The sequence below is a fragment of the Polistes fuscatus genome, unplaced genomic scaffold (assembly GCF_010416935.1).
Source record: "Polistes fuscatus isolate 324 unplaced genomic scaffold, CU_Pfus_HIC Scaffold25, whole genome shotgun sequence".
Taxonomy (NCBI): domain Eukaryota; kingdom Metazoa; phylum Arthropoda; class Insecta; order Hymenoptera; family Vespidae; genus Polistes; species Polistes fuscatus.
Genome location: NW_025113102.1, coordinates 1,465,816 through 1,493,112, shown reverse-complemented (window position 1 = coordinate 1,493,112; position 27,297 = coordinate 1,465,816). Strand labels below are relative to the sequence as shown.

Sequence of the window (27,297 nt, the reverse complement as noted above, 5' to 3'; positions counted from 1 at the left end):
TTTCACGGCAAATCTTTCGTTACAACTTTGTTGGATACGTTAAGGAATCTTGTTTTTGTTTTACGGTAAGTGAATTTGAAGGATCAGGTGTGTATTTTTAGACGATTGGAAAGGTGTTTGAATTTTTGTTTGAAGAAGGTGTAAGTCTCGATAACGGTGGCGGTGACAGCCACAACGGTGGCAGAGTAAAACGAACGAAGGAACGATCGATCGATCGATTTACCATCGTCAAACAGGTTCGATCGTTTATCTCGAATGAAACGGAATCTAGCGCAAGGAAATATCCAACGTCTCGGTGCAGTCCTTTTATTCCGGGTGGCGGCCACCAACGTCGTGCACGAGCATGCTCGAAGCTTCCCACCTGGGATTCCAAACGTATCACTGTTCTTTAACAATCCCACCGAACTGCCGTTCTAGTAATTAGGCACGATGTTCGTGTCAAGCGAAACGGCAGCAAGGCTTCTTCGAAAGGCGATCGTGTTTCCAACGCTATTTTCTACCCTATTCGCGTAATCAGCGTTAAAATTAAATGTATTTCGTAAGGCTGTTACGTAGGGCTACGTAATAAACGAGATAATTTGCATCCAATTGTTAAGTGCACACGATTCGTAGGAGGAAAAAAAATAAAAAAAAAAGACGGAAGTGTTTTCGAGACACCCGATAGAGAAAAAAAATCATTTCGAATTTTTCGAATCCTTTTTTTTTTTTTATGGGACAATGGAAACATCGATAAAACTATAAACGTAAATACTATTACGCGCGACCTTGTTCTATGAAATAACGTAATAGTCATCCAAATAGAGTCGTACGATTACGTAGAGACAATGCGGAAACTTCATAGTCGATAATCATTGACTACACGTGGGTGTATCTAGTCGTTTTCCCCTATACGCGTCTTGGACTAATGTAAGCTACGATCGTATCGTTTGCTAGTCGGTTTCTTCCACGCATTTAACATCGGCATTAGCGAACTCGAAACTACCATACTTTCGATCTTACATACGTACAAGATTTAAGGATTTAATGTTCTTACAATATTCTACATGAAGAACCGTTATTTCTCCAATGAATGCGAACCGTTCGACTATACCTACCGATCCTGCAACCCTTTTCCCTAGTTTCTCATGTTTATAGGGAATCAACGGTATATACCTAGCGGTAAACTTCATTCCAAATTAATCGTTTATAATTTTGTATTTGACATTGCTACGATTAATTAAATCATTTTTTATTTATCGAACGAATCGTCAAAATTAACACGTTCGCGAACATGATTGCTTTAGGATTCATTTTCATTGTGACGTAGAATGACACGAATGTTGTAGCATTGAAATTTTATGAAGCCAATTATTTTGAATTTTATTTTACATAACTATTAAGTTATTGTAATTATTATACATGTAAAGGTAATAATTAACCGATTCTTTTCTCTTTCTTTGATAATCTGACTGCCCTTATAAAATGTGTTTAATCAAATTTAGGATATCAAAACTAATTTAAAAATAAAATTACTGTCACTCTTGTTTTTTCTTCTCTGACACTATTTTACTGTCCGCGAACGTGTTAATAATCGGTGTGATATTAAACGTTGATGAGATTCACATCCTCTATTCATATTTCTTTCGTTCGCAAAAATTAGCACTAGAATTCATGAAACCTTTGTACAAATAGAAGAAAATGTAACTTAGTCCGATCGATTGGATAACGACAAAAAGAGTATTAGATGTTCGACGAGAACGTCGTAGGGTCTGGTCAAATAATAATAAAACAAGTATCGGGGGAGGGAAAAACGAAGCACAGTGTTGCTTACGATCGAACCTCGTCGATAGGTTCGAAGGTAAGCAAGCAAGCAGCAGCAGGCTGTAGAAACGATCGGAGCTTTACCGTTCAGACGGGAAACGTTTAATCATTCAAACCCGATAGTCGTTGGATTCATTGAAAGACGCCTGCTGACAGCGAGAAAAGCGACCCTACGTGAGATTGATTTCTCATTAGGATCTCAATTATGTACACTTGATTTTAGATAATCGATTCTTTTCTCAAACAACGCCTCGTGAGAATATAAATCTTCGAAGAAAATTCCTTCCATTCGTTTTTGAAGTTATACTTCTTTTGGCGCGTTGGGGAAAACGTAATGGGAAGTGATTTTGTTCCGAGCGTCTGGAAAAACGACACCGTGAAGTTTGTCGCGGTATTTACGACGCGCGGCAAAGCGATTTCAAGTATACGGCGTGAAGTTGTCTTCTTTTCTTCTTCCCCCCTTTTTTTCTCAAGCGGGTCACCCATCCAAGTACTAATCGTACTCAGCGCTGCTTTACTTAAATGATCGAAACGAGAACTAATGCTGTAACCGCGCCATGACTGTTGACGCGTGAAGTAATTCGATATATCTCTTTTTCTTTTTTTTATTCTTTCTTATATATATATAATAATTATTATTTTTTTCTTTGAAGTTTTTTTTGAAGTTATTTTTGAGGTTATTGAGGTTATGTTCGTTTTGGTACGGCAAAGAAGTATAACTTCTTACATGCGTACATAAGTACACACACCAGTTTTTTTATTCTTTCTTATATATATATATATAATAATTATAATTTTTTTCTTTAAGTTATTTTTTTTCTTTGAAGTTTTTTGTTGAAGTTATTTTTGAGGTTATTGAGGTTATGTTCGTTTTTGTACGGCAAAGAAGTATAACTTCTTACGTGCGTACATAAGTACACACATCAGTTTTTTTTCTTTTCTACCATTGACTTGATTCATTCTTCCTTTTCTTTTATCGAAGAACGTTGGAAAAATGTAAATGCACATTATCATCTTCCTTCTTTTTTTTTCTTGAAGATATCACCCCGATCGGCAGATATCACCCCTTTTCCCTTCCATTCTCTTTCCTTCTGTTCCTTCCCTTCGTCTTTCCGATCGCTCACGCAGCAATCGGTGGTGTCCCACTTAACTCGGATAGCGTGGGATAGGCCCTTGGGAGATGATAATTACACGTCGCGTTACGGGTCGACCTACGGGCATGCCGGCACGACCGTAACGTACCGTACGTTACGGCCGTGCACTCTCACCGGTTAGATTTGCCGCCGTCTTCTCCCTTTCTCTCTATCTATTCCTTTCTCTCTCTTTCTCTTTTTCTCTTTTTCTCATTTTTTTTTCCTAACTCCTCCTTCTCCCGCTTGCGTTTAGATCGAGCACTCGAGAGGAAGAGGAGGAGGTGGAGGGGGAGGAGGAGGAGGGCTGCGTTCGACATCGCACGATACTTCTCTTCTTGCTACTTTGTGATTGGTACTATCGTTGCAACTGTATGCGTCCTGATGCACGTCGAAAGATGCACATCAACGGAAGGTTAAATGTATATCGATAATTATGACGGGTAGGACTATAATCAAATGAATTTATTTTATTAGAGTGAAGCCTCGAATGTTACCTTACATTTCTTTCAATTAACATTTCATTTTCTATATTGTAATATTATTTTCAAATATAATTGTATTATTATATCTGAAAACATTACGAACTTTTGGTTTTCATTCTAATATAATTATGGTATATATCATTTTATTCTTTGTTTTTAGAAAATACATTTTTAAATATGTATTCTACAATGTTTTAACTTATATTAATCCACAGAGTCATGATTACTGATATCGAAATAAACTTTAAATTGATGATAGTAGTAATAGAACATTTAAATCTTCTCTAAATACAAACAATTGTTTAAAATTCGAGTAAATGATTTTTCTAGGGACAAAAATCTAAAGTCAGAATAAATAAATTCGACAGTTTATTAAAAAAATTGTTCCTACGACTTTACAAACAATTGTTTAAAATTCGACGAAATGATTTTTCTAGGGACAAAAATCTAAAGAGAGAATAAATAAATTCGACAGTTTATTAAAAAAATTGTTCCTACGACTTTACAAAAAATTGTTTAAAATTGGAGGAAATGATTTTTCTAGGGACAAAAATCTAAAGAGAGAATAAATATAATTCGACAGTTTATTAAAAAAATTGTTCCTACGACTTTACAAAAAATTGTTTAAAATTCGAGGAAATGATTTTTCTAGGGACAAAAATCTAAAGTCAGAATAAATAAATTCGACAGTTTATTAAAAAAATTGTTCCTACGACTTTACAAAAAATTGTTTAAAATTCGACGAAATGATTTTTCTAGGGACAAAAATCTAAAGTCAGAATAAATAAATTCGACAGTTTATTAAAAAAATTGTTCCTACGACTTTACAAACAATTGTTTAAAATTCGAGGAAATGATTTTTCTAGGGACAAAAATCTAAAGTCAGAATAAATAAATTCGACAGTTTATATTAAAAAAATTGTTCCTACGACTTTACAAACAATTGTTTAAAATTCGAGGAAATGATTTTTCTAGGGACAAAAATCTAAAGACGGGAATAAATAAATTCGATAATTTGTTAAAAAAAATTGTTCCTACGACTTTACAAACAATTGTTTAAAATTCGACGAAATGATTTTTCTAGGGACAAAAATCTAAAGAGAGATAATTTGTTAAAAAAAAAAAATTGTTCCTACGACTTTTCGTCTCTCCCCTTTTCTTTGATATTTTCGTAAAAAATCTACGAGGACGACGACAACGAATCGTTTATAATATGATAATAGCAAGAGAGGCACTCCCCACGGCTAGAGTGCCGTCTATGCGCGTTCGCCTTCTCGTCTTCTTTCTTTCTCTCTCTCTCTCTCTCTCTCTCTCTCTCTCATTTTCTCTCTCATATTTTCTCTCTCTCTTTCTCTCTCTCTTGAAGTGAAAGGCGGGCGAGTCTTGGCTTTGCTCGCAGCACGCTAGTTTATGCCGGCGGTCCTCGCGCGCGCTGTGTCGGCACGGCACGGTTGCCGCGAGGTCAGAGGTCGGCTCACCCACTCCCCTCCTGGCCCTTCACCTCCTATCCTCGAAACTCTCGCGAGTTGTATCTTGCTAGAGAAAGAGAGAGAGGGACTCTCTTTCTATCCGTTCTTCGTTCGCTTGATCGCTTCTCCTCTTATTTCTCTTTCTCTCTCTCTTTCTCTCTCTCTCTTTCTCTCTCTATTTTTCTCTCTCTCTTTCTCGCTTGACTGGGAGACAGACCGAGAAGCTAACTGCTTAGGCGATATTATAAAGACGAGCAAACAGGATCTAAAGTTTCGACGACGCACAACTAACAAAAATTTGTAATCTTTTTATCTTCGTCATATATTCCATTTCTCACTTTCTAAATATATAAATATATATTTTGTTGTTGTTGACAACATTTATTCGATCAACTTTAGTTAAAATAGGATCGGTGTTAACCTAACGCTTTTCTTATATTGAGCCAAAAATGCGTAGAGTGTTGCATTTGCTGAATTTTGCTGAATTTTTCTTATTGCAAATCAATGTAAGTGAGTTTATTGCATGAAAAGTGTTTTATATTTTGTCCCTCGTACACGTGCAATTAGTGACACAGTTTTGGCATATGTCCGAAAAAATACTTCTTCTTGTTACAGTAGCTTTTTTATTCCTATTTCCGTGAGAGCTTTATTGTTCGATAAAAATAATATATATTTTAGTCGTTGACAATATTTATTCGATCAACTTTAGTTAAAATAGGATCGGTATTAAATCTCGAACGAGTTTTACGAGAAGAAAATGGCGTTAAGCACACGAGTGGTAGTATTATGAAAGAAAGAACACCAAAGAAAAAAAGAAAATAAAGAAACACAGAAAATAAGGAGGAGAATAACGTTAGTGGTGGAATATAGTATAAGAAACGCGTGAAACTTTACGGAGAAGATGGATGATGTCGGATGAAGTAAAAGCGCGTTATAACGACGGGGAATAAATATTGGAGTAGGTACACGAAGGATATTACCATACAATACGCATACCGCGTAGACTCATGCCACGCGAGGGGTGCGACGACTCTCGCGGAGAGGTCCCCCTTTCTTTTATACTTTTGCTTAGGCTCGTGCCGACTCGTGCTCTCTCTTTCTCTTTTTCTTTCTCTTTTTCTCTCTTTCTCTCTTTGTCTTTTTCCCTTCTTCTTCTAAGCGCCATTAATCAGCCGCGATCTTCCACCCAGGTCCCACGCAAGGCACGTTGCGTACACGCTACCACGAAATAGGGATAGGCCTTTCTTTCTTTTATTATCGGATAACTGTAAATCGCGCTTTTCTATGAGAAACTTAAGAGAAAAAAGAAAGGGTATAGGTACCCAAGAAATACACGCACCTACTGGATACCCCCCACCCACTGGACAACCCCAACCACAACCCCGATAGGCCAGTCAAAAAGGCCCATTTTAGGAATACTGGGACAAACTGGATATATGTATATTTTTTTCCTGGCCATCGTTATTGTGAGGTAAGCTTAATCAATTTATTAATATTTTATTAATATTTTTCTTTTTCTTAAATGAAGTTTTTTTTTCTTCATCTCTCTTTGTAACACTTATTTCTTCTCGTTTGCTAATCTTTCTATATTTTTCTGTCTTAGGTAAAAAGCTAATAAAACTGATAAAGATTATTCCTATTATAAGAAGAAGAAGAAAACTGAGAATAAGAAGAAAACGAAACACAGAGAAATTTAATTTCGTAATATGGGACCCATTTCTATCTTCCTACTATGGTTTCCTGATACCAGGAGGATAATCATAAGACATTCAATGGATCAACACGCACAATGGATCAACAACATCAGTTTAAGAACAACTTACAACGTTTTTTTAATTAATTATTATAAATTATATCTTATTTATGTTAAAAATCAGATGTACATTAAAGAAATGTAAAAGAAACTATCTGTACAAGATTGAAATTTAGAAAATATACTTCAATTAAATCAAATAATTTGTTGAATTATTTATATTACCAAAACACCAATTCCTAATTCCTTTTTTTAAGAAATGAAGATATTTAAAGAACTGAAAAGTATGATTTAAAAAACATAAAGAAAGGATGGCGCGTGCCACTTCCTCGCACATCATGTGATCCTGTTAATAATCTCAATTTTCGAGAAAACTTTAAAATTTTGTCGAAAATTTAATTTTGTAACAGGATCACATGATGTGCGAAGAGGTATCTCGATTTCGGACTTTTCCAAGAAATGACGTCATTTCCAAGAATTTCGGATTTTCCAAGAAATGACGTCATTTCCAAGAATTTCGGATTTTTCCAAGAAATGACGTCACTTCCAAGAATTTTAGATGACGTCATTTCTTGGAAAAGTCCGAAATCGAGATACCTCCTCGCACATCATGTGATCCTGTTAACAATCTCAATTTTCGAGAAAACTTTGAAATTTTGTCAGGAAAACTTTGAAATTTGTCGAAAATTTAATTTTGTAACAGGATCACATGATGTGCGAGGAGGTATCTCGATTTCGGACTTTTCCAAGAAATGACGTCATCTGAAATTCCAAGAAATGACGTCATTTCCAAGAATTTCGGACTTTTCCAAGAAATGACGTCATTTCCAAGAATTTCGGACTTTCCGAGAAATGACGTCATTTCCAAGAATTTCCGAAATTCCAAGAAATGACGTCATCAAGAATACCTCCTCGCACATCATGTGATCCTGTTAACAATCTCAATTTTCGAGAAAACTTTAAAATTTTGTCGAAAACTTTGAAATTTTGTCGAAAATTTAATTTTGTAACAGGATCACATGATGTGCGAAGAGGTATCTCGATTTCGGACTTTTCCAAGAAATGACGTCATTTCCAAGAATTTCGGACTTTTCCAAGAAATGACGTCATTTCCAAGAATTTCGGATTTTTCCAAGAAATGACGTCATTTCCAAGAATTTCGGACTTTTCCAAGAAATGACGTCATTTCCAAGAATTTCAGATGACGTCATTTCTTGGAAAAGTCCGAAATCGAGATACCTCCTCGCACATCATGTGATCCTGTTAACAATCTCAATTTTCGAGAAAACTTTGAAATTTTATCGAGAAAACTTTGAAATTTTGTCGAAAATTTAATTTTGTAACAGGATCACATGATGTGCGAGGAGGTATCTCGATTTCGGACTTTTCCAAGAAATGACGTCATTTCCAAGAATTTCGGACTTTTCCAAGAAATGACGTCATTTCCAAGAATTTCGGACTTTTCCAAGAAATGACGTCATTTCCAAGAATTTCAGATTTTTCCAAGAAATGACGTCACTTCCAAGAATTTCAGATGACGTCATTTCTTGGAAAAATCCGAAATCGGGATACCTCCTCGCACATCATGTGATCCTGTTAACAATCTCAATTCTCGAGAAAACTTTGAAATTTTGTCGAGAAAAGATTGAAATTTTGTCGAAAATTAAATTTTGTAACAGGATCACATGATGTGCGAGGAGGTATCTCGATTTCGGACTTTTCCAAGAAATGACGTCATTTCCAAGAATTTCGGACTTTTCCAAGAAATGACGTCATTTCCAAGAATTTCGGACTTTTCCAAGAAATGACGTCATTTCCAAGAATTTCGGACTTTTCCAAGAAATGACGTCATTTCCAAGAATTTCAGATGACGTCATTTCTTGGAAAAGTCCGAAATCGAGATACCTCCTCGCACATCATGTGATCCTGTTAACAATCTCAATTTTCGAGAAAACTTTGAAATTTTATCGAAAACTTTGAAATTTTGTCGAAAATTTAATTTTGTAACAGGATCACATGATGTGCGAGGAGGTATCTCGATTTCGGACTTTTCCAAGAAATGACGTCATTTCCAAGAATTTCGGATTTTTCCAAGAACTGACGTCATTTCCAAGAATTTCGGATTTTCCAAGAAATGACGTCATTTCCAAGAATTTCGGATTTTTCCAAGAAATGACGTTACTTCCAAGAATTTTAGATGACGTCATTTCTTGGAAAAGTCCGAAATCGAGATACCTCCTCGCACATCATGTGATCCTGTTAACAATCTCAATTTTCGAGAAAACTTTGAAATTTTGTCAGGAAAACTTTGAAATTTGTCGAAAATTTAATTTTGTAATAGGATCACATGATGTGCGAGGAAGTGGCACTCGCCATTCCTTTCTTATGTTTTTTAAATCATACTTTTCAATTCTTTAAATATCTTCATTTTTTTTTTTTTTAAGTTTTAGGACCTGGAGGGACTCGATCCCACGATTTCCAGGTCCCAAGGCAAGTGCTCTACGAACTGAGCCACCGATCTTTTTAATTTGTTAGTTTTAGAACTCGTATTTATGTTTAAAGTTTAGTAACTAAAAAATAACTTACCTTAACGTTGCATTATTCTATTTCTTTTTTTCTGTTCACCTGTTTGGATTTTTATTTAGGAATGGTTTTTTCGTAATATAAATAATTCAACAAATGATTTGATTTAATTTAAGTATATTTTATAAATTTCACTCTTGTACAGAAAGTTTCTTTTACATTTCTTTAATGTAGATCTGATTTTTAACATAAATAAGATATAATTTATAATAATTAATTAAAAAAACGTTGTACGTTGTTTTTAAACTGATGTTGTTGATCCATTGTGCGTGTTGATCCATCGAATGTCTTATGATTATCCTCCTAGTATCAGGTAAACTTAGAAAGAAGATAGAAATGGGTCCCATATTACGAAACTAAATTTCTCTGTGTTTCCTTATCTTCTTATTCTCAATTTTCTTCTTCTTCTTATGCCAGGAATAATCTTTGCCAGTCTTATTAGCTTTTTACCTAAGACAGAAAAATATAGAAAGATTAGCAAACGAGAAGAAATAAATGCTACAAAGAGAGATAAAGAAAAAAAAACTTCATTTAATAAATAGAAAAATATTAATAAAATATTAATAAATTGATTAAACTTACTTCACAATAACGATGTCCAGAAAAAGTCGATCAATTTTGTGATACAGGTGCAAAATTTGACAAGGAATAGAAGAAAAGTAAGAAAAAAAGGTGAAGGGATTCGGTGACGAATACATCGAAACGTTCATGTCGAATAACGATTCCGGTAATGCATTTGTGTGGAGGTGTCCGTGTGGAGAGGTGTCCGTCGGAGGCTCGTCGTCCTTTCCTTTTTCGCCTGGAGCAATTTAGTCCTCTCTCTTTCGTTTCTGTTGCGCTTAGGTGACAGGTGAAACGACCTATACGCGGCTGATGCTCATCGAGTACCGGCGAGGTCGGCTGCAAATACACACACACACACATACACAATCATGACAGAAGATAGAAGAGAATACTTTTAATTCCGGAATAAAATTTCAAATACATCGATGTGTTTGACGATCTATAAAATAAAAATAATTTAATATTATCCAAATATCAGTTAAAAAAATAATAAAGATAACACACACACATACACACACGAGACGAAAAAAAACTCACGATTGCGTTGTAGTTTCAGATTAGAGAAAACGAAACAAGTTACGGTACGTGTCTGGATGCATTTAACTTGTTCGATTGTGAACGTTAACATTAATTAGAGTATTTTTGTAAGTTTCTAACGGAGTTAGAAGAACGGTAGAATAACAACGTTAACGATCGATGAGAATCGAACGTCTATGAATTTCCTGTTTGTCCTGTTAAATTCAAATCTAATGACCGAAGATTATCCTCCTCCTTCGTCGTAATTAGAGAGGCGAAAGTAGTAGAGATAGGTAGGTAAGTATGTATATGTGTATATAAAGTGATAGGTATACACATACATACATCGTGCGTCCTCGTAAACGCGTAATTACCGCTTGTCTCCGCAGCGGCACGATCAGAAGTCGGAACGTAAGAATCCTTTACGATTACTTCACGTAAGGTAATGGGGATGAACGCTAAGTAATATTACTTAATGTGTACCTATCCATGTATGTATATACATATATGTAAAGCAACGTTAGACAGCATGAACTATTTTTACGAGAGGGGGAAAAACATTTGAAACTTTAACGTTAAATCCGTGACGATTAATCGAGTAAAACGTGTCCGACAACTCGGTTGGTCTCCTGATTACGATATTTTTCTTATTGTTTTGTTTTGTTTTAATCTTCTACTTCGAAAGTTGATTAAAAAGTATATTTTAAATATTATAATAACGTTACAAAATTTATTCGAACATATATCGTCAGTCTTGGGGTTCTCGATACGGGATTTTTGACTCAAAACTCAAATTACAGTGTCATTCGTAGCAGTATAGAAAAGTTCATCGCGATCTATGAATAAACGAAACTTCAATGCACGGATTTGTCGAGGAAATTTATAATAATTCTACTCTTCTTTATATAATTAAATCTATTTGTTCTCTTTGGTGCAATATATTTGTAAAAAAAAATTCAAAAAACAAAGGAAAAAGAAATGCGTAAGAGAGAGAGAAGTTTCACTAGTGGTGGAAAGAGAGTAATTATGTAAATGAGCGAAGTGTGCTCGACTAGTTTCACTAGTTGACATTGAGATTGGCTATTTGTATGCGAGCGAACGATAACGAGACGAATTTATAATAAACGTTTTGCCTTGAATATGTTTCTTCCGGTCATCGTAGTCGTAGTCATCTTCGTATTAAATCTTCGTTATCATAGTTCTCGTCGATCACATGCAAATATTTTCGAGAAAGAGAGAGAAGAGATAAATTTATAATCGAGGTAATTCTTTGAGAAAGTATGCAGAAACGGAAAGCGAAATGAGAAAGAGAGAGGAGGATGGTACAGGTATGTATATATGTATGTATGTATGTATGTATGTGTATACGTAGATGAGGAAATTCAAAGACAAACGTATACACATAAATGAGAGACGTGTACAGATCGGTACGGCAAATCGATGCGAGTCGTTTACATCGATCACGAATCTCAGGTTCCACGATCCGTAATAGGAAAATCTTAGGATGAACGAGAGAAAGATAGAAAGAAATAAACTTCTTGAAAGCTTGCTGCTTGCTTAGTCGTTTCGATCGATCTATCGAAATCAAGGAACGACCTAATCGATCTATACTAAAAGACGACATCGACGAGTATCTTGCGTGTAACGAAAGTAAGAACTAGGATTAATGGAAACGCGTTAAGGATGAGAGACAAAGTCCAGGTAGTCAATGAAATGCTCCATACATCAAGCATGTGTCTGTGTGTGTGTGTGTATGTGTCGAGGTGAATAGTATATATACTAGGAAAAGAGATAGGGGATCTAGAAAAGTTTTCAACCCGTTAACCATTCTCGACCAAGGCCAAGCACGGCACCGGTTGTTAACTACCTTCTTCGAGTTAGGCTTTCTGTTTAGCTGTTAGCTTACTCCTGTCGCTGACTATCTGCCTGCCGGTTTCTATGTTGCTGCTGCCATCGTACTAACATTCAGCATTAGTCATCCGTCAAAGAGACGATGAAATCCACCGTATTACGTGCTGCACACTAACATACATACATCCGTGTGATTTTACCCTGGATTTTTTTCACGAGGATCCTCTATCGCATTGATTTGTTCCTTCGTTTCTTCTTTTTTTTGAGGTTATACTTCTTTTGGCGCGTTGGGGAAAACGTAATGGGGAGTAATTTTGTTCCGAGCGTCTGGAAAAACGACACCGTGAAGTTTGTCGGTATTTACGACGCGCGGCAAAGCGATTTCAAGTATACGGCATGAAGTTGTCTTCTTTTCTTCTTCCCCCGTTTTTTTCTCAAGCGGGTCACCCATCCAAGTACTAATCGTACTCAGCGCTGCTTTACTTAAATGATCGAAACGAGAACTAATGCTGTAACCGCGCCATGACTGTTGACGCGTGAAGTAATTCGATATATTTCTTTTATATTTAGTGTGGACTGATATCTATATTTTCATATTTTCTTTTTTTTATTCTTTCTTATATATATATATATATAATAATAATAATTTTTTTTTAAGTTATTTTTTTTCTTTGAAGTTATTTTTGAGGTTATTGAGGTTATGTTCGTTTTGGTACGGCAAAGAAGTATAACTTCTTACGTGCGTACATAGGTACACACACCAGATTTTTTTATTCTTTCTTATATATATAATAATAATTATTTATTTTTTGAAGTTATTTTTTTTTTCTTTGAAGTTTTTTGTTGAAGTTATTTTTGAGGTTATTGAGGTTATGTTCGTTTTGGTACGGTAAAGAAGTATAACTTCTTACGTATATAAGTGTATAATAGTAAGTATATTACGTGTATAAGTACACACACCACTTTTTTTTCATTTTTTTCTATTATTTCTCTAGATAGCAGACAAACTGGACGAAGGTGTAGCAAATTCTATCAACTTCGTTCTTCATTTTTGTAGAACCGTAATGGCGGCTTCTCGAATCCTTTTGTTCTTCGAATGGATGATAGAGAGTTTGCAAGAGAGGAGCGGTAATTTCAAAGGAACGATAAATCAACGAAAGTACACACACACATACATACACACATATACATACAATGGCGTAACGTGGATTCGAGAGGACGACGACGACGACGTGTTGTGTCTCTTCCAAAATAACTTATACCTTTACCGAGATGCACCTTGTGCAATGAAAATGCGCAACTTATCTATCCATTCGTTGGTTATTCTGTGCGTTTCTTTCTTTCTGTAAGTTCCTACTTGTCTACACGGTGTTTCATAAATGCGTGTCAATAATTCTGGTTAAAAAATCTCTTCTTCGTATTTTATCCTAGCTATTCGTATGCACGGATGAAAATATTCTATGATTTCTAACTCTACGTTACACGTGAAATTTTCTTAAATCAATATAATCAACGTGCTTTCGGTTTATCTCCATTTTCATAAGAATATTTCGTCATTATTTTAAAACACTAAACTATCGTTGACTGATAGGACAAAATATGAATTCTTTAGTGTTCCAAATCAATGAACATTATTTTAAAAAATGTTGAATTAGGTCAAATCGTATATTTTAATATAACATCCCATCAATTTTAATTATCCATAATTCTAAAACTAAAATATATATGCTCTAGTGATATTTTTTATTGCATAAATATATCCCATGAAACGTTGACATTTATTTTATGTAACATCCCGTATAAGTTGAATCCTCTTCTCGATTTGCCAACTTGAGATGGTAGATAAAAGTTAGCCGATACCTATTATACATATAGGAGGAATCAAAAATAGAGAAAATCGAATGGACATTTAAAAGCAACCAACAGATACGAGGTAACTTCGAACCGATCCAAAATACGTAAGATCGAAAATACGATTCCTTCCTAACCGATAAACATCGTTTGACTACTTTCCTTGGAATCCTTATGCAAAAGACAAGAACGGAAAAGCAAAAGCGTACCGAAAAACTACGAGAGAAAGTGGCTGTGTTGTGTGTGTCTTCTTCTCCGTTGGAAGACACTCACAGTAGAAAAGAAATTCTTCTCCGCGTCTTCTTCCTTCTCGGAATATCTCTCCTTTCGTAGTTGTCTACTTGCCGGCGTTTATAACCGGCGGCCTATCTAGGTAACTCACACACACACACACACACGTATATACCTGTGCTAAAGATAACGAGTCGTCTCGTTAACGAGTTTGTGTAGATCGAGAGGACGAAGTTGGCCCATTGCAGCTCGTATATCGACTCTCTTATTCCTCCTCAGAGTGGGAGGTTACCTCCTCTTCATCCTCCTTAAGAGAAATAAGAGTTCATTCGAATGGGGATACTCAACTACGGGAGAGGGGAGGTTCACCGGGATAGAACTCAACAACGACCCCGCGTGTGACCCCACGACTCTAACGTAGATTCTCTTCTATGCATCTTAGAATAATCGTGACCATGCTGTTGTTTTGTCGGCTCGAAAATCTTAAAACTATTTTCGTCGACAGAATCTTTGCGTTTTAATAAATGGAGACGGATTGCAAAATTCGACTGAATTCGATTTCCTTTTTTTTTTTCCTCCGAAAATAAGAAAATTCAATTTGAAATTACGATATGACACGTTTCGTGAGATGTTTTATATATGAAATATCGTATAATTTAAATGAATAATGTATGATATAATAGTGCCACTTAGAATCGAATAATTATTGAGAACGAACGTTGAAAATAAATATCAGGAGATTCGTTGATCCTATTTTTTCTCGTGTTGTATAGAATAGAAAATGAATGCATTTAAATGTGACATTATTTTTGGACACTTAACGTTTTAAAACATCATAACTATTGCATGAATATTTATTGAAATGGGAAGGGGGAATAGATTATTTTTTTACATTGTAGTAAAAAATGTATATTTCTCTTCTATCTTTTATATATTTTTTTTTTTTACTACATATTCGTATAGAAAAGTTGACGTATCGACACGTTCCAATCGGAACTTGGCTATTTCTCGTTTTTTTTTTTATTTTATCGAATATTACTTCAAGCCTTTGAGAATATTTTGTTAACAAGGGGGCTACCTATTACCGATGTCGCTGCCACGGACAGACAGACAGACAGACACTTAATACGAAAACACTGTTTTCGTCGGAGCAACGCGTGTTACCACCGATATTTCACCATACAGAAGGTTCGTTATTTCTAGCGATAATTGGCGTTTCCAGAAATCAGTAATCATACGTCTTGGCCTATCCAACCATTTAAAACTAATCATTTCTATTCGAAGCACAAAATTATATTTACTGTCTAACATACGCGTCATTCCATTTGCTAAATAGATAAAAAATGATAGAGAAAAAAAGAAAGAGAAAGAGAGAGAGAGAGAAAATGAAATAAAAAATATAATATTTAATATTTCTCTTTATAAAAATAATTTGAAATATTTATCAATAAAATTAGTGGTGTAATTTTTTGGCTTAGATATATATTGTAATATTTATATATTAATTTTCGTTAGGGTTAAAATCATAGTGTCAAAATAATATAATATTCAATATATTTCTCTTTATAAAAGTAATCTGAAAAATATTTATCAATAAAATTAGTGGTGTAATTTTTTGGCTTAGATATATTGTAATATATTTATATATTAATTTTCGTTAGGGTTAAAATCATAGTGTGAAAATAATATAATATTCAATATATTTCTCTTTATAAATAATCTGAAAAATATTTATCAATAAAATTAGCGGTGTGATTTTTTGGCTTAGATATATCGTAATATATTTATATATTAATTTTCGTTAGGGTTAAAATCATAGTGTCAAAATAATCATACGGCCAATGGAAAAACGAAAGATGGTCCAAGGATAAACAGAACGATCTTAGCCTATTCTCGACGCTCTCTCATTAGCATAGCAACGCGGAAACATGGTATGATGTGCATGTACGCGCGAAACTCCTGCTATTTCATCCATGCGATTTGTCTTGAATCTTTTCTAGTAAAAAGAGATAGAGATAGATAAAAAGAAAGAGAGAGAATGAGATAATGTTTGCTTTGTACTCGCACGAGAGTATATTCTGTCTTTCTTCGTTCTTATAAATAACGCAATATCACGCGTTTTCTTATTCTAAACAAAATTCCCTCGGCTAACTTGATACGAGGTATAACAAATTTTTCACGATCTTCTATCTACATTTCTCTTAATTAAAACAATCTTGTTAACACACTCTTGTAAGATCTCGATCAACGCGATTACTACGAGAGATTATTATATTTTTATTTTTAGGTAATGCATTAGTATTATCGATTGATACTTTCCAATTTAATTTATAATATTATTATTTTTAATTATATTATTATAAATTATATATATATAAATTAATAATAATATATATTAATTAATTAAAGTTTATATTAATATTTAATAATATAATAATAACATACACATTAAATTATATTTATATTATAGTATATATTAAACAAATAAAAAATTAATTTTACAATTAAAGAACTAATTTAATATATAAAAATTAATTTCATATAAATTATAATTACAAATTAATAAAAATAAACCTGTCGAATCAAGAAGATGGATAAAAAGTAAGATTGATCAAAAATAAATAAGAAAGGATGGAAGATTGAAGATACCCGTAAAAAAAGTCAAAATAAAAGGAAAAGAAAGAAGAATAAGAAGAAGAAGAAGAAGAAGATAAGTATTGGATGGTGGAGAAAGAAGAAGAGGAGGAGGAGGGAGGAGGAGGAGGATGAGGAGGAGAATAGGTGAAGGGGTAAAGGGGCGAAGGGGGAGGGGGGGAGGGGGGGAGGAATAGACGTTACGTACGAAGGAGAGAGTCGTTTCTTGAGCGCCGGGGTCGATCCTCCTCGTCCTCCTCCGAGAAGCCGACCGTTCGTTCGTTCTTTCGTTTGCTTGCTTGCTTGCTTGCTTGCTCGCTCGCTTTCCCTTTCACACGCGGCGCTAATCGCCTATCGTTCTCCGATCTACGTTGAAAAACAAGGACGGAGATATATAGCATAAGTTGGAGAAGATGCGAGTTTCCCCCCCCAGCCCCCCTCCTCCCCCAGGCCCCCCAGTCCTCTCCCACATTCCCCCTTTCTCCGCAACGCAAGCAACGCCGGATGCTGTTTCTTGCCTGGACCAAACGCGAGACGCCGAGACGAATCCCGAAAAATTATTAACCAATGAACCGCTTTCTTCTCATCGTTTTTCTTTTTTTTTTTTTTATTTTTCTATGTCTCCTCGATTGTCCTTAATGTTTATTTATATGTGTGATTGTGATCTAATAAGTGAAAATTTATTAAAAAAGAAATTAATTAGGTTTGTCAGAGTTGTTTCACAGAGGATTCATTTGAAGAGTTTCAATTCCATTTCAATGTAATTTTTTACAGGATATTGATAATTTTTTTTCTCTTTTTTTTATTCTCCTACGTCTCCTCGATTGTCCTTAATGTTTATTTATATATATGTGATTGTGGTCTAATAATTAAAAATTTATAAAAAAAATAATTAGGTTTGTCAGAGTTGTTTCACAGAGGATTTATTTGAAGAGTTTCAATTCCATTTAAATGTAATTTTTTACAGGATATTGTTAAAATTGTAATATTTTATGGATGGGTGATTGTTATTTGAAATATTATGTAGAATTCAATTAACATTAATATTCAAATGTAATCTTTTTTTTTTTGAATATTTTGAAAGAAGAGATACTTCAAGATCAATAATTTTCACCGGAAGCAATCGAAACAAAGAATGAGAAAGAGAGATAGAAATAAAGAGACAAAAATTCAGACATGTTTTACGATAAATTCAGTAACAACAGTAGAAAGAAAAAAAAGATGTTAGTCTTCTTCTTCCGTGATGTTCGAAAGTATCGTATCGAGTAGGTAAATATTCTCGAAAAGATTTTTTTGGGAGGACTATTTGAAGTTGAACGAGCTGAACGAGCTGAACAAGCTGAACAAGTTGAACGAACGAACGAAGAATAAGAAGAAGAAGAAGAAGCTGATCATCATCTTTCCGTAGCAACGAGAGGAAGTTTCCCACAGAGCAAACTAATCTTTGGAATCGAAACCTCACGAAGTTACCTGCCAGTTACCTGGTTTCCATTTCGCGAAACGCTTCTCTCCGTTAGCCAGCCAGCCAACCAACCAACCAACCAACCAGCCAGCCAGTCGCTTGCATTTCTTTCCATGCGGCTCCCGCGCATGCACTGTATAAACTCATGCGTGTGTGCATGTTTTCTCTCTCTTTCTCTTTCTCTCTCTTTCTCTTTTTACCTTGTACAGATACCTCCCACGCATTTGACGCGTTTTAATCGATATCACCGCGCTATAACGAATTCTCTCTATTTATCTCTCTCTCTCTCTCTCTCTCTCTTTCTCTCTTAATATTTATTTCCCTTTATTTTTTTCTTTCGAACCAGCAAAAGAGAAAGAAAATTACTTACGCTCTCTACGCTATCGTTGAATTACCCGTTTGGAAAAGGAAGGATTTTTAGCTCGTTGTCACGCGACTCGTATTTAATTTAAGAACGAACGAATAGTAACCATTCGATAATCTCGTAGTACCAACCGCGTGCTATAACTTTTCTCATTTTTACCTGGATCGGAAACGCGCGCACTGTTATCTGTCAGTAAACCGTTATTCGTTTTTCTCTCTCTCTCTCTCTCTCTGTTTTTTTTTTTAACTTTCCTTACGAATAGTTGCACACGCAGGAGCCATTGCTTGTAACTACGATTTGTACATGTATACAGCATGTAATATACATCCTTATCTTCTCTTCTCTTCTCTTACGAGCTTTTCGCATCGATAAATTAATTAACCTACCCCATACCTTGTCGCATTTTCATTACCTCGTATAAAAAAATGATTTCTCAAATCGGACCTTTACGCGTACTGTTCAAACGTGGTATCATTCGAAACATTTAAAAGATTTTTAGTAGTCGAATCTATGGCTTTTACTATTCGATAGTTCGGCCTCGGCTAGTAGTTTGACTCGGTATCTTACGCGCACCGTCCGTAACGATACGAAAGGTGTACATGTCTTTCTATAAATAGTCTACAAACTTATAGATATATACATACAATTTTAATTTCATATAATAACTACTCGTTTGAAATTTTTCTTCTTTCCCCTTCTCATATTTTAAATGCATCCCACTGAAACACATTTTATAAATTGACCGAAATTCTCCAGACATTTTACAGAATAACTGAACAATCTATTAATTACATGCTCATTATACACGTTACTTGAAATATATTACCTGTAAAATATACATACCTCAACCCCTCAGCCGAAGTGCATACTCCAATATGATCGTTTTAATTAGAAATCACGTCGTCGAACTTGTAAACACATTAACCTTGGTATACGTTGGTGTTAGTAGAATATATTGCATAACTATTTTTCTATTTAATCTTATTCGAACACCGAAAGATGTAAAAAAGATATTAGATAAGTTTAAATGTATTTTTCGTATAGGTGTGTGTAGGCACACTTTTTTGTTGTTATGCTAATGGATATGCAGATATGCACTCGAGTGTGTATGTGTGTGTACTATTAGTGAATGATATATATATACAATTAAATCATAGATAGGACAGTGCGACGTACGCGCGTTACACCGCGACAGTTGCCTTTCGTCTTATAATTCAACGTTACTTGTGTTGTGCATGATTGCGTAATAACAGCTGCACAGCCTCTCACCCTCACCGATTCTTCCTGGCTACGATAGAACTTGTGCCAATAACCGGTTCCTCCTCCTCCTCCTCCTCTTTCTTCCATTTAAACGCTTTCCTTTCGTGCTTCTCTTTATCCTTCCACTTTTATTCGCATCTTCATTTCTTTTTCACTTCGCGAATTTGTGTATCTTCTTTTCGTAACGATCAAACATGGAAATGGGGTTGTCTGTTTGTACAGTGAACCTTTCCTGCCGTCGTGTTATTTTCCAATCGATCTAATCGTCACTCAATTTGATTTGTCTATCATTTCGTTTATTATATGCACGAAAACGCGTATAGATTTTTTTATTACGCCAGAAATGTTAATTTTAAGTTGTTACATGGGTTAACACGATATATCGGCAAAGTTTCATTATTTGAATGCAATCTCTTTGGAGATATTACGTCACACCTAGATTAATTATAAGATGAATCTATGAGTCTATGATATATGTATTTGAAATCCGATGAACCATCCGTGATTGATAATCGCAATGATCTTTAAAAAGATTTTATTTACTAACAGATACATACGCGCATTTACCACGTGTTTGGTATCTATTTCTTATCGGTGATAATATCTTTGCTTCGTGGCTCGATAACTCGATACAAAAACGCGTTACGAATAGCTTGAATTTCATTAGTATATCACACGATACTTGCGGAAACCGTGTTACACGTCACTATTTGATATACATTATCACGGAAATATTCGAGTTGGTACATCAGCATCTGGCAAATAAGTTACATCGATTTCTAATCGCTTTTCATTGGTTTGCCAATGGTTAGTTGGTACTATCTCGTGTAATATAGTGCATACGATTGATATATTATTACCATTTGCATATACAACGAGACACGATTTATATCTGCTAAGAGATATTTCAAATTTACTTTGAAATCTTGTTAGAAATTTTTTAAGTTATACTTATTTGAGTAGACAAAATGATGAGAGTGAATTTTTACGATGCGCGCGTACAGCGACACGAAATTAACGGGGTGAAGTTAGTCTCGGTATTAACGATGCGCGCGCACAGCGATGTGAAATTAGCAGCGTGAAGTTAGCCATTGTTTTTCTTACGTGTGTACATAAGTACACACTCCCGTGTTTTTTTTTTTTATTAAGAATTCAGCTTAAATTTTCATTTATTCATTCCCCATTCTAGATTTCTGTTTCTTATTTTTAACGAAGATCACTATCTCGTTCTCGAAGATATTTTTTGTTTCTTTTGGGAGGAACGATATTCGGGCGGGGAGGGAAAGAGGTGACGATTGAAATTTATGATCACAGGCGCGTGTTCACCTTCAAAAACTCGTCGCGAGATATCGTCGAAGGCGTCCTCCAACAAATCGATTGGAGTCTCTTCAGAAACGAACGAACGAATAAACAAACTGCTTGGATTCACCAATATCGGTCTTCCTATTATTTTGCCCCACCACTCGTTTCCATTATTTTCGATGATTTTCTAAAAAGAATCTACTTTCGAATCGTCTCGTAATGCCCTTGATATCTCGATCGATTGCATTAACTCTATTAACTGCAGCTCTATCATCTTTGACCCTGAAAAGTAACGGTGAATTAACCCGTCGTCGTCGTCGTCGTCGTTGTTCTCGTGTCACGTGCGATATTTTGTTCACCAAAACAATAACGAATATGCGCATATATATTTTAGAAAAAAAAAAAACACGGGTGTGTTTGGAATTGGATATTTTTGCAAGATATTTCAATAGTTTGTTGTGTAGCTTTAACAGTAATTTACAAGGAGGTAAGACGATTTTGTATGCCACCTCTTCGGATATCATGCGATCCTGTAACAAAATTTCATTTTCCATAGAACTTTGTAATTTATAGTGTGTTTTTTTTCCCAATAACATCTTTGAAATACAGAATCAATTACCGTTTTTGATTTTGTTGTCGAGGCTGGCTATGACGCGACCAACTTCATGCCGTTAATTTCATATCGCTGTGCGCGCGCATCGAAAAATACCGAGACTAACTTCATCCTGTTAAATTGTGCGTCGCAATGCGCGCGCATCGTAAAAAGTATACTCCCATAATTTTGTTATTCAAACGTGGCAACATACCTTGAAAAATATTGAAATTAAACGTAGTACGCGTTCTCTTTAAAAATCGTCCACACATCGTTCTCCGTCGTACGATTCGATCATGCTCCCATGATTTCATGGCCGGCGTATCAACGAAAGGCCAATGATTGATCATTCCAGATTTACGGTAGTTAACTACGCTCATCTTTAAAAGTACATTTTTCCTTCTATCGATTACTTAATTCACCGTGATGGTATTTAACCCGACAGTAATAAGTATGTTCACGTCCTTTCGTCGTTATAAGTTCATCCTCACTATATTCATAACGGTATCGCCTATCGATTAGCAAGCGTATTATAAAACTCATCGTATATGTATAAGTCAACTTCCCGTTGACCCTTGAGAGAATTTTCTAATCGGGACGAACGCGAATGAGAATGTCGTCGAGTGGAAGGAAAAATCAGAAAAAAAGAAAAAAAAAAAAGAACAAAGAAATGTGTCGTAAGAGTTCGAAGCTGAAAAGTTTCCCAATGAAAATTCTATTTATTTTCCCCTATATCTTTTCTCTAATAGCGTTTCCTACTCACGCACGAATTCTCCTTAGGGTCTCTCTCTCTCTCGTCGGTCTCTTTAGTTTCTTCCCCTTCTCTTTCGTTTCCCTACTGTGTCAGTGGAACGACCCGAGGCAAACCACTTTTTAATCGGCGCGAACTCTTCTGCCTCGGCAACCGGACCGCATTTGCACAACGTCTGGCGGGAGACCTGTTCGAGGTGGTAGGGGAAAGAACCGATGGCTAGAACTCGACCTCCGTTCCTTCTCTTATTACGATCTTCGTAGTTTTATACCGGAAGAGAGATTATAAACCACGGAGAAAAGAAAGACCGAGAGAAAAATACAAGAAATAAAAACAACGAGAAGAAAAATAGAGAGAAAGAGAAAGATGATTTGCTTTGGCCTTCTCCTACACGCTGATGATTCTCGGCATCACACAGAGATCTCTGTTGTGTGTTTCCTTTTTTTATTATTTCATTTTATCTCCTCGTGTAGTTTCTTTTTATAATTGGATTATCCATTCGCAATGCACTACGAAGTATTCTACCTCTACTGATTTTATTTTATTTAATGTTATTAATTTTAATTAGATGTTTACATGGTTCTCTCTCTTGAATACTATCAGGTAACGTTGCAGACATAATAAAATCTCTCTCTCTCTCTCTTCATCTTCCTGAAGATCTTCGAACTAGGGCAACGTGTCGAGCGGTTGCTTACGCCTCCGCTTTGGTACGCATAGATCGTGTTTACGAGGAACGGAGGGTGGCCCGCGGCATTGCCTTTAAGTCGGCCGATGCATGAATGAAGGTTGCACTGGTGGTGGTGGTAGTACGAACAACACCCCCGCAATTTGCTTCCAAAGAGTCTGTTTTTTTTATTCCCTTTCTCTCTTTTATTCCCCTCATTTTTCTTTATGTATTTTCCTTTGATTTTATCAGAATACCGGGGCTGGCTTCCCACGCGCAAACGACAGTTTCCGGTTTTTGCGAACGCCATCATCCGTTGTTGGCGTAGCCAGCCGGCATAAATCCACTACTACTACAAGCTCGCATAACAGGGAAGATCGATCGACGTTACGTTGCTCGAGGAAGCGTTAATAACGTCGTCTCGTTGCTTCGAATAAACAAAAAAACAAAACAAAACCAAAAAATCAGGATTAATAGAGAGACAAATATATTTTGATTCCAGTTGACATTTATTATCTCCAAAATGTTGCCACGAATTTGTTTTTCCTTTCCCATTTATCTCGAGCTTGTAAAATGAGCATATCAAATTTGGACATTTGTAAATGATAAAGAGAGAGAGAGAGAGAGAAAGAAAAGGTTCACGCCTTATTATGAATCGTAAGGGTCGATAGTCGTGTATCACGTGCTGGGAGAGTTCGCTGGGCGAGAGAAAAAAAACGAGAGGAGAGGAAAAGCGCGGTTTTCGATAGCCTCCTCTCTTTATAATCGCTTCATCGATAATTCAAAAGCCGTGTGGTCGGTAAGAAAATGCCCGCGCCAGTGGACGTCGAAGAGGACCAGAATATTCTCAAAGCGAGCGGAGGAGTAGGAGCGAAAGAGAGAGAGAGAGAGAGAGAGAGAGGGTCCTCCTCCTTCTCCCTGCCCCTCTCTCACTCTCTCTCTCTGTTTCAGTGGCTCGGTCGGTCGGTCGGTGGGCCGCGTGCCGGCACTAGGTCGCAAACGGGGCGAAGGGGTTGCGGGCGGTGGGTGGCGTGCTGACGTCACCGTAACGGCATCATCGTTCGCGTGGGCCAATGAGGAATCTCGCTTGCCAGGCCAGGTCCATCGATCCGTTGGCCGCGTGTGCCCCGGGTTATGACGTCCAAGATAGAACAGTGACGTCACCGTTAGCGCCGTTCTCCAAGAACCCCACCACCACCGCCACAACCACCACCACCACCACCACCACCTTCACCCTCGTCACTACCACTTTTACGTTCTTGTCTCAACCACTACCACCAGCATCATCTCACAGCAATAACGGCAGAAGCATACCACTAGAAACACACCACCACCACCACAACCACCACCACCGTCACCACCACCACCACCACCACCTCCACCACCACCACCTCCTCTGCTACCGTCACCGCCATCGTTCTACACGCGCTACGCTTTTAATATAGCGGCGGAACGCGCGCGATCCGGACTCAGTTACGCGCCTGCCGGCCAGCTGTGCGAGTGTACTTTAAAGCATTCTTTCTTTCTTTCATCTCTCTATCGAAAATCGCGCACCGGTGTTGTCTCTCCTCATTTGCTGCCGCCGTTCTCTTTCCTCCGTATACGACTATTAGATATATTCGACGCCGTTATAATTATTATATATATATATTATCTTTCTTTCTTCTTTTTTATATTTCATAAGGATTCTCTCATTCGTATAGATTAATTATACTATAAATAATTAACGTGCGATTTCGTTTACATTTCTAAAAACCCCCCGTCCGGATAATAGAGAAGCGTGATATTTTATTGACTACTTCGATGGTGATATCGATCGTGTATCTCGAAATCGCGGGAAACGTTTACACTTGTTCTTGTCAAGCCAATCGATAAAAAAAACAAAGAAGAAGAAGAAGAAGATAGGAAAATTAAATAGACGAAGAAGAAGAAGAGGAAGAAGAAGAAGAAGAAGTCTAAGAAAATATAAGGATAAAGAATAAAAATCTATAAAACTATCGTGACAATGTCGTCAGTTGTGAGAGAGGAACGATAAAAGGAGAGAATTAAAAAGGGTGGCTGCATGCGAGTGCCCAGGTCCGAGATCTTCGGGTTCCTCGGTGGAGCGCTGACCTCCAACGACATCGTCTGGAAGGATTCATCTTGCGCTACGACGACGCACGCAGGTCGGTGGTAGTTAACAGAGCAAAGTATCATCATCATCATCCTCACCACCACCACCACCCCCATCCACCACCCCCATTGACACACCCCTGAGTTCCAATTGAAAGATCTTCCTTGCGTACTGTAAACGAAAGAGAGAGAAAGAGAGAGACAGGATTTTACTATTTGTGTTTTGATGTTAAGCGCGTTTTCAATGGCATCATCGTGTGCGTGCGTGCGTGCGTGCATTTGCGTTGTCCGTGTGTTTCCCACTGTCGAGTGTTTCCTTTGGCACGCGTTACTTTCATCTATACTAAAACATCTCTAAAATCAAAATAAGAGAGAGAGATAGATCAAGAAAATAGAATAGATAGACAAATCGTTAGTTAAAATAGCATTTGTCTACGCGTCTACGACACTTTTTAACAATCATTCGTTCATCATCATCATCATCCATATACTTTCCTAACTTCGTATTCCCAAACGTGAATGACTACCACGCGCATGTTTGTTTTAAAGTGATGAGATTCAATAAAACACGATTTTCATAACGAAAAATACAAAGTTGTAATAACAAGTACGCGTGTATATACAACATTAGACACTTTGAATTTACTTTCTCGAGTTTTTTTGAAAGGGGTGGCTGAGGAGTTTGTGTTCTTTTTCGAGGAAAATTACGTGAAAAGTTTAGTTCTCCTTCAGTTACGTACATTTTTGTCGTTGGTTTTTTTCCTCTACGGTCAGGTAGGTTTCGTGCGGGGTTCTTTCGTAATAATAATCGAACACAGGATCGCACGTGGTACTCGCGTCACGCTTGTGCAAACGTGCGCGATTGGGAGATGAGACTCGAGCCTGTTGTTGTCCTAAGACTGTCACAGGTATCCTAATGTTGTTTTCTATCCCGGTGAAACCGGTGGTGAATTCGATCGGTGAATGAAAGAGGAATACGGGCGATGCGTACCATAACCGAGGATACGGGGACCGAAGGAACGGCCGGTGGGGGACCGGCAGCGACAATTCAGCAACGTCTCGCTCCTATTGGTCGACAACACCACGTCGTCGTCGTCGATCACGATCGTATCGAAAACAACGAGCATCAGCAGCATCAGCAGCATCAGCAGCAACAACAGCAACAGCAACAACAGCAACGTGAAAGATCGACGACGACGACCACCACGACCACCACGACCATTCATTTGCCAACCAGTTTACCTTACCATCATCAACAACATCAGGTCACCATCGCTGCGGACACCAACAACAATCACGACCACCATAGGAACCTCGAGCAGCATCACCACGCGCATCAACAACGTCATGATCATTGGAACAAGTGTAAGTTCTTCAGAAAAACCACCCCGCGAACTAAGTGAAAACCGGCAGACACTTTGATGCCCGAGCTTCTCGATTCTAAATAAAAGAAAACACAAATATTATACCAAATGAAAAAAACAATTGTCTATGGTCGCTGATGGTTGTTGCACAGGTGGTTACGCTTATGGTGATGGTGGTGGATGGCTGGTGGTGATGGTGATGGTAATCGCAAATTAACTTGTCGATCGTCCTCCAACGAAGAAACGAAGCTTCGGACGATCGAATCCATGGAAAATTAATCCAAAGAAATCTTTCGTCTTCCAGCTTTTCGAAATTTTCTTTTTCTTTTCTTTCTTTTTTTATTTATGCTTTTTTAATTATTACAGAAACGTTTACTTTCGTTAGAATGAATTAACGCGATCACGAGTGTAACGTTTTACGATTAAGTTTGTGGTTTTGAAAAATAAGACGAACACCTTTACGAAGTTTGAAATTTACTTTTGAAAGTACGAAACAAATACGAGACGATTGAAATTTATATTTCTTAGATAAATTACGCGAATCTAATTTTGATTGGCA

At 36.6% G+C, this 27,297-nt stretch overlaps 1 protein-coding gene across 1 annotated transcript in view; it reads left to right on the top strand.

The window, feature by feature from the left end:
- The first annotated feature begins 24,712 nt into the window (after positions 1-24,712).
- LOC122518573 (probable nuclear hormone receptor HR38) overlaps positions 24,713-27,297 on the top strand; it is a 44,127-nt gene continuing 41,542 nt past the window's right edge. Inside the window, exon 1 of the mRNA XM_043637584.1 lies at positions 24,713-25,427. Coding sequence (XP_043493519.1) covers positions 25,325-25,427 — 103 coding nt within the window. The 5' untranslated portion in view covers positions 24,713-25,324. The remainder of the gene's footprint in view (positions 25,428-27,297) is intronic.